This window comes from Pyrus communis, chromosome 11 (genome assembly GCF_041283825.1).
Source record: "Pyrus communis isolate YQ-2024b chromosome 11, ASM4128382v1, whole genome shotgun sequence".
In the NCBI taxonomy this organism is placed as follows: domain Eukaryota; kingdom Viridiplantae; phylum Streptophyta; class Magnoliopsida; order Rosales; family Rosaceae; genus Pyrus; species Pyrus communis.
In genome coordinates this window covers 7,802,921-7,810,571 of record NC_142575.1, presented here as the reverse complement: position 1 = coordinate 7,810,571, position 7,651 = coordinate 7,802,921, and the positions used below count along the sequence as shown (strand labels likewise).

At 38.6% G+C, this 7,651-nt stretch overlaps 2 protein-coding genes across 4 annotated transcripts; one reads left to right on the top strand and one right to left on the bottom strand.

Moving 5' to 3' along the window:
• Positions 1 to 2,901, top strand: LOC137741601 (uncharacterized). The gene is made up of 6 exons (XM_068481296.2): positions 1 to 171; positions 367 to 456; positions 1,057 to 2,127; positions 2,217 to 2,282; positions 2,388 to 2,586; positions 2,705 to 2,901. The coding sequence occupies exons 2-6, from the start codon at positions 454 to 456 to the stop codon at positions 2,767 to 2,769; spliced, it is 1,404 nt and encodes a 467-aa protein (XP_068337397.1). The 5' UTR covers positions 1 to 171; positions 367 to 453; the 3' UTR covers positions 2,770 to 2,901.
• Positions 2,902 to 3,352: 451 nt separating this feature from the next.
• Positions 3,353 to 7,136, bottom strand: LOC137741602 (ras-related protein RABE1c). 3 transcript variants are annotated; one of them, XM_068481299.2, is made up of 9 exons: positions 6,963 to 7,136; positions 6,583 to 6,728; positions 5,789 to 5,861; positions 5,594 to 5,694; positions 4,584 to 4,649; positions 4,367 to 4,464; positions 4,061 to 4,123; positions 3,890 to 3,982; positions 3,353 to 3,758 (listed from the first exon to the last, which is right to left on the bottom strand). In XM_068481299.2, the coding sequence occupies exons 2-9, from the start codon at positions 6,653 to 6,655 to the stop codon at positions 3,675 to 3,677; spliced, it is 651 nt and encodes a 216-aa protein (XP_068337400.1). In that variant the 5' UTR covers positions 6,656 to 6,728; positions 6,963 to 7,136; the 3' UTR covers positions 3,353 to 3,674. The 3 variants fall into 3 exon arrangements, with proteins under 3 accessions (XP_068337400.1, XP_068337399.1, XP_068337398.1); XM_068481298.2 differs by having other exon boundaries at positions 6,943 to 7,093; XM_068481297.2 differs by having other exon boundaries at positions 6,832 to 7,087.
• Positions 7,137 to 7,651: the final 515 nt, after the last annotated feature.

The following is a 7,651-nucleotide window of genomic DNA, read 5'->3' as shown; positions in this document are numbered from 1 at the left end:
ACCGAATTTTTATTTTCCTTTCCCGGAGAAAAGATCGAGTGCTCCTCAGCTACCCTAACTTCCCCTCTCTTCCGTTCTCTCAACTTTTCAATTTTTTAATTTCGTCGCCGGAGTTTCTTCGCCGGCAAATTGATCGGTCGTCGACCGACCATGGGCCTGCTGCGGCTAAAGGTACGGCTGCTTGTAATATCATATCCTTCTTCATTTCTAGGTTCATAGCTTTTGTTATCTCATGCAGTTGTAGGAAGAAATTTGGGGATTTTTTTGGGGATTTTGTTGACTTTTAGGGTTTGAATTGACAGAAAGTTCATACGCTTCCGAATTTTTAATTTTTGAACATCTCTGTGTATGTGTGCGTATATGCAGATGGAGTTCATCACAGTCCGTGCGTGTTGACACTGCAGAAATGGAAGAGTAAGGGGGAAATTTTTACTGTGAAGTAGGAGGAGGAAAATGGTAAGTTGTAACTTTTTCCCCCTACTAACTCCAATGTGTTCATCTGGTTGGACTTGGTGCTGGTGGTTGCTTAATTGTGGTTTTTGTTTGTTGGTGTGGTTTGCTTATTGTGATTTATTTTTCAAATTAATTATCCTTGTGGTGTTTATGACTGCAACATTCTTTCGTTGGGGTACGATTCAAAGTTAAAAATATTAAGAAATTCTATTCTTAAACTTTGGCATTGTGTGGTTATTGTTAGTACCTCGACGCTGCAATAATACAAGGCTAGCGAGAAGGGTGATTTCGACTAGAGTGTGTGTTATATTTTGTTTCGGCTGCTCTTGAAGTTCTCATTTATTTGGTATATCAGTATATCATGTTTGTAGATAGATTTCCAGGTGTTGTGTCGTTCTTTTAGGATTGTCAAAATTCTGAAATGTTTAGATGGTCCAAAGTTGAAAGGATTAAGCATATGATTAGTTGATGAAATTTTTCGCTGTTTGATTCAAGTAAAATGCTTTAAAAGTTTCCTTTTAGTGTTACTGTCTTAATCATTAGACATTTGTGCATGTTTAAGCATGCGATGGATTTCATTTATTGAGTATTTGGTACTGGCAGTCTTTCCAGAACAAGGGTTTTTGGATGCCAAAGAGTGGCGGATATGTAAATGAGGGAGATGGAACTTTTGGCAACCCTTCAAGAATTGAGCCAAAGCGATCTCAGCAATGGTTTGTAGATGCTAATGAAGCAGAGCTGTTTCCAAACAAGAAGCAAGCAGTACATATTCCAAACAGCAAATTGAGCTCTGGAATGTCAAATGAAAATGTCCCTTCTTGGGAGAATGCTTCAGGCTTCCCGTCAGTTCCGCATCAATTCATTGACCGGTTATTTGGATCTGATACAGCAAGCTCTGTCAGCTTTGCTGAAAGGAACGTGTCTCCTGTCGGATCAGATAATTGGAATCTAAGGAAGGGTATCGGTGACCAGTTTGGAGAAGACGGATCTGTTAGTTTGTCAGTATCTCATGCTACAGAAGATCCTGAAACTCTTAGCTATGCTGGAATTAGAAAAGTCAAAGTCAATCAGGTAAGGGACGGTGACAATGGCATGCATGCTTCAAGGGAACATGGTTCCAATAGGGAAAATAATAGTAACCTGTCCACAAATCAGGCATTTGATAGGGTAAATGAAACTGGTTTTTTATCAGTCGGGCAGGCCTATGATAAGGAGCACGGTAGTGTCTTACTAATGGGTCATGCCTACAACCAGAGGGATGACCATGGCAGACCAATATGTTCCAACTATGGCAAGGGGGATGAAAGTGTGGTAGCAATGGCTGACCGTTATAATAAAGGGAATGCAAGTATGATATCTTTTGGGGGGTTTCCTGGTGATCAAGATATAGCCATGGGCAGGCCTGTTGGTAACTATAATCAATTATACCATCCTTCTTCAGTTCAAACATCAGAAACTGCGTGCGAGAAGGAATTGGACACATCAAATGCCAGTGCAGTTGATAATACTGCCTTTGTAGCCAAAACAAGACCTGAGTCAGTTTCGAAGAATAAACCCGAGGTCAAAACGTCAAGGAAACAAGCTCCAAACAGCTTCCCGTCGAATGTTAGGAGCTTGATTTCTACGGGCATGCTTGATGGGGTTCCTGTAAAATATGTTTCCTTGGCACGTGAGGTAAGCTTCTGAGCTTCTTGGCCATTTTTGTTCAGTTAGGAATCTAGGATTTCTTTCTAATGACTTGTTATATCCCTTTATGTAACAAGGAGCTTCGCGGGATTATCAAAGGTGTCGGCTATCTATGTGGTTGTCAATCATGTAATTATACTAAGGTAAGTCTTCCTCTCAATAAACTACTCTTGAGGTAAATCATCCGAATGTTTCTCTTCTTGTTTACGTTTTATCATGACACAACGTGGATATTTGGTTTATGGAAGGTGCTTAATGCTTACGAGTTTGAGTGCCATGCTGGTTGCAAAACAAAGCATCCAAACAATCACATATTCTTTGAGAATGGCAAGACCATCTATCAGATAGTGCAAGAATTAAAGAGCACGCCTGAGAGCTTGTTGTTTGATACACTTCAAACTGTGTTTGGTGCTCCGATCAATCAGAAGGCTTTTAACAGTTGGAGAGGTAATGAATTCCAATTATTGTTCTCTTCTTTCTGTGACTTTAAACATTCATCAATTTTAAATTTGTATCCAGCATAGCTTGTCTCTTCCTTTCGCTTATTTAAACGTTTGTTCATCAGAATCCTTTCAAGCGGCAACTCGTGAACTTCAGCGTATTTATGGAAAGGAGGAACTGAACTTGTAGGCGTGTTTGTATAGAAGATTGGAGAAAGTTTTTCTTTTTACGCGCGAAATAATCACTTTTTTAAGTATTTTGTATGGCAATTGGATGGAGGAATTTATGCTTTTTTGTGAATTGGGTACAGTTCAACTGTCACTTTATGGCTCTCATTGGGTTGCTTGTGCAGTTTTGTAGCTCGAGCTTTTTCTTCCATGGCAGAGTTTACGAGTCAATCTCGTTTAACCCATCATACATTTAGGTTTCTCTGGTTCCGACATTAGCCCTTGAAAATTTTAGAAAACAAATGGCTATTTTCTGTTTCCCTTCCCCTTATCCTCACCCTCGACTGTCAGCAGGTGGCGGTGGTGATGTCGGAACTAAGGTTTACGGTGCTGCTCTGTTTGCTATGGCACTGGTTGGGGCAGTCATTTTGGCTAGTTGTGAACATGGTTTCAGTTTCCTTCTCGTGAAATTGGAACAAAGTTTTCCGGTGGCAATACCGTCCGCAAAGTTTTCCGGTGGCAATAAACGCTACATCCTGACTTAAGATATCAAATTATGATGAGGGTTTTTGCTGACTATAAAAACATGTGGCAAAGGCTTCAAGTTTAGACACATGAAAGTCTCAGATAATAAGCATCCAATCTATCTTTTAACACACTGGGAAGGAGATGGGGCAGTAAACAAAAATGTGCCTGCCACAGGTTACACGTCAATTCTTTACCACGAACATGTAAAACGATGAAAATCTGAAACAATAAGAAACTACCTTCCACACACTAAGTTTCGAAAGAATGATACGAAAAGAAGAAAAAAGGAAAGAGATCACAAGCACCATCATATTGTATCGTCATACAATTAGCTTTTTCGTCTTTTCGAACATTTGTACGTCTTCAATATGCCCCCCCGTTGATCACAATGTTACCAACTTAAGAACCGCAGCAAGCTGATCTTTGTGCAGCTTGACCGCCCCCGGCTCCCTGGTCAGGTTGGTTGATCTTGATTGTGGTAGGCTACAACGCCGGAATAAAACCAAAGTCATTTAAATCCTTAAACAAGCGAGCTTGGGAAAAAAAAAAAAAAATGGAAAAACGAAATGGAGATTATATCCTTTTAATACAAAATCGGAAAGCAAATGAAATACCTCAGCCCTAGTGTCGGTATCTGCAAGCCGTTGCTTTATGTCTCTTGCTATTGAAAAGAAAACTTGCTCCACATTAAGATTCGTCTTTGCACTCTGCATTATGCAATATCTTTCAGTAAACAGCAACGCTTATTATTCAACTAGTTTCCGCAATTCTTAGGCGTTACTTACAGTTTCAAAGAACTTGATCCCATATTCGTCAGCAAGTGCTTGGCCCTTGGAGGTAGGCACAGCCTAAAAGGAGAGTGAAGATAAGATCAGGAAGGGTGCAAACATATGTTTCTGTAACTAAAAAAATTCCAAGCAAAACTAGGACCCCGATAAGAATTGCCCCATTTACTAAGACCAGGAAGAAAACTCTTGCTATGGTGCCAACAAGCATCATCAACATGCAAGATAAACAAGCTTGCCCAATGATAACTCGAAGCAATCTGAAAAAAGGCATCTTATCATGATAAATTTCAAGCACAAGCTCACCCGTTTGCTTTCGTCCATGTCAGCCTTGTTCCCTACAAGTATTTTGTTAACATTATCTGATGCATGCTGTTCAATGTTGCGAATCCAATTCCTTATGTCTGAAAGCAGCAACAAGCCAAGTGAGAAACTTTCAAACAAAGCAGATTCAAGTAAACCAAGAGTAGAAGAGAGGCAGATGTTGACAGGTAAGAAATTGGAGTAAGGGAGAGAAGTTTACTATTGAAAGATGATTCATCGGTTACATCATAGACCAGCAAAATGCCCATGGCTCCACGATAGTAAGCTGGGACAGAAGGAATAGTTAATAGAGAAGAAAATTTATTATCTAAAAAGTAATAGAGCACACACAACACACCAGCAGGGCATTCAAAGATATGAAGTCACTTCAATGTGCCTCGCAGGCCCTATTGTAAAGTTTTTCATAAAAAGTTTCATCCATTATTTATAGGCTTCTAGCTCTTGGTTAAAAAAGCATAGGGTAGTCGCAGGCCACTTCAATGTACCTCCTCACCCTGCCGCAAGTAACAGACTCGAGCAGCAGCTAGTTAACTGATCACAGTTCCAGTAACTAAATACTTTGTGGGAACTTGCATTATGGGCTTGCAAACCCCATGGAAATACTGGGCTCAGCCAGCACCAATTGAGGAATTCATCAGATACAAGAGATGACATCTTTCCCAGTTTCTTTTTTTAAGTGTCATCCAATGTACATACTAGTAAAAGATGCTCTGCATCTGAATGTGCCTGTTTCATGCTTTATTTTGGGACCACCTTGTCCAGCATGCCTGCTTGGTACTAAAAGTCAACCTATACCCTTTTTCTAGTCTAGAATATATGACCATAAGCATTGCATTTCCTCCTTTACTGCTGGGTTCCCATGTTCCCCAAGAGCCATTCTGGCAACAGCCTGCTTATAATCCACCTTTTAATGGGACCCTCACTCTTCCCTTTTCTTCTAAAAGGCACATTATTTGGATCCAATCGCTATTTTCTTCAAAAGCCACTTGTAACAAAAGACTACGACTTTTCTGGCCAATTTTTTAGTAAGGAACTCAGGATGTAGAATTTAAAACCTTGTCTCTAAAAAAACTCTGAAAGTGGAAAATAAAAGGTGTCGAAAATCTCATGCAAATCCATCTTCCATCAAGAGCAACATGGGCAATGAATATACCACCATCAGTATTTTGTAAAATCAACATGCAAGTACCTATGATAATAAATTTTTACCAGTTGTGATTGTACGGAACCGCTCCTGACCAGCTGTGTCCCAAATTTGGAGCTTAATTCGTTTTCCATCAAGCTCAATGGTCCTTATCTTGAAATCAATGCTTCACAAGGATAAATAAGCCCATGAGGTTTAGGAAGCTTCTAAACAGAAAAACTTATCAGATGCAATAAACTCTAAGGCTAGGGAACACACACCCAATGGTTGTTATGAAACTAGTGGTGAAGGAACCATCTGAGAAACGCAAAAGAAGGCAACTCTTACCAACACCTGCAAAGATGAATAGAAATTATTAAGACATGTATCCAATTTAGCATTGGCTATCTGCCAAGTACATTATTTCTAATATCAAAATTCCTATACCAATTGAAGCAGTCAACATGCTACCGACCGTGTCAAGTAAGAACTAGAGTCTCCAATATACTACTTAGTTAGGTATTTGCTAATCTAAACATATTGCAGCAAAAGCTCCATAATATAATAGATAAAGTGGTTCATAAAAACCGCATTTTGGTTAGCAACCTATTATAAGTTACTACTCACGTATAAGAGCAAATACACGTGACTAAACTAGCAAGACATTGCATTCAACACAAACTTTAAAAGAAAAAAAAATGAAAAATCATAAACACGAATGCACGACTTCATTTGATCAAAAAACTGAATCAGAAGCTCAAACAACCGTTCATAAATTCGACTACACTATACTATAATCAAATGCTCACATTATTTGACACCAGAAGCTCATAAATCAGGAAGAAATAATTTCAATCTGAATCAAACCAGATCTAAACTACCCAGAAAGGAAAACCCCTTTTTCCAATATACTTCTGATTGAAACCCTAAGCTCATCAAATCTTAAAGCCTAAAGCCACACTCTTATGATCTGAATGCAAAAATGCTACAACTTTCCAACACATCATACCATTTGCTACAAAATCGACACATTAAACATAAAATCGATCTAAAAATTCGGGAAAAAAATACTCACCGCTGTCGCCGATCAACAGAAGCTTTATGAGGTAATCGTAATCGGCTCTAGCCCTCGCCGGTGGAGCAGCCATTCTGTTTTTTTGGGTTTTTTTTTATCTAATCAATGAGAACTCCAATACAATCAAATCCAAACACTATCTCTCTCTGCATACATAATCAAAGAGAAACCAAATCAAAAACCCAGAAAGCATTCCTCCAGAAAAATCACAAATCCATAAAGAAAGAGAAATTAACAGCAGCAAAATACCAGATCAACAAAAAGAGATTTAGAGAGAGCGAGAGAGAGAGAGAGAGAGAGAGAGAGAGAGAGAGATGGGGATTTTTTTGGGTTTGGGTGCCAGAATTAGAGGGGGGAGACCTTGAGCGGTTCACACAGACCTAGCAAATCTCCTGCTCCTACTATGGTGGGTTGGCTAATAATAATGCGCACTGTCTCCTTCTTCCCTTTCACCCTTTATTTTCCCTTACACCCTCTGCACACCATGCGCACGCTAGCAGCTCTCAATCATTTATGTACAGGGAAAACAGATTTGTTTGTTTATGGGGAAAAGTAGGAGCCAATGAGGATTTGACAGCTTGTAAACCTGGTTTTGGGTGCCACGTGGAGTGGGGTTAGTGGGGTGGTGGTGAGATGTGGTCCAGTAAATATTGAAATTTTTGAGAAATTTTTTTAATATCCGATATTCAAGTGGTACGTTACATGTTAAAAAATAAGCAGGAAAAACGAAAAAAGATACAATAATGCTTTTCTTAATATATTTTTGTACTACAATTGTATAGTGATATCTGATGTGAACAGCTACATCTTCTAAATTAATTAGCATTTAATTTCAAAATGTTAATCAATAATTAATAAAAAGATTGTTAATTAAATGATGATTATGGTATATAAGGAGTCTCTTTCCACCTAAGATTATTTAAGTGTTTTAATTAATAAAAAGATTAAAATTAAATGATGTAGCTTATCCAACTCATCTGCCATCTTAAGATAGTAAATAAATATGGTATAAAATTGTGATAAGAATAACATTACTAAAAAATATATCATTTTCTCCACTTATGTTATG

Excerpts from the sequence above, each read along its gene's own strand:
- LOC137741601 (XM_068481296.2), top strand. Across the intron at positions 2,283-2,387 it reads AATCATGTAATTATACTAAG|GTGCTTAATGCTTACGAGTT; the intron begins GTAAGTCTTCCT and ends GGTTTATGGAAG. Across the intron at positions 2,587-2,704 it reads GGCTTTTAACAGTTGGAGAG|AATCCTTTCAAGCGGCAACT; the intron begins GTAATGAATTCC and ends TTTGTTCATCAG.
- LOC137741602 (XM_068481299.2), bottom strand. The coding sequence starts at position 6,655 with ATGGCTGCTCCACCGGCGAGGGCTAGAGCCGATTACGATTACCTCATA. Across the intron at positions 4,124-4,366 it reads ACATGGACGAAAGCAAACGG|GCTGTGCCTACCTCCAAGGG; the intron begins GTGAGCTTGTGC and ends CTCTCCTTTTAG. Across the intron at positions 3,983-4,060 it reads GGATCAAGTTCTTTGAAACT|AGTGCAAAGACGAATCTTAA; the intron begins GTAAGTAACGCC and ends TGCATAATGCAG.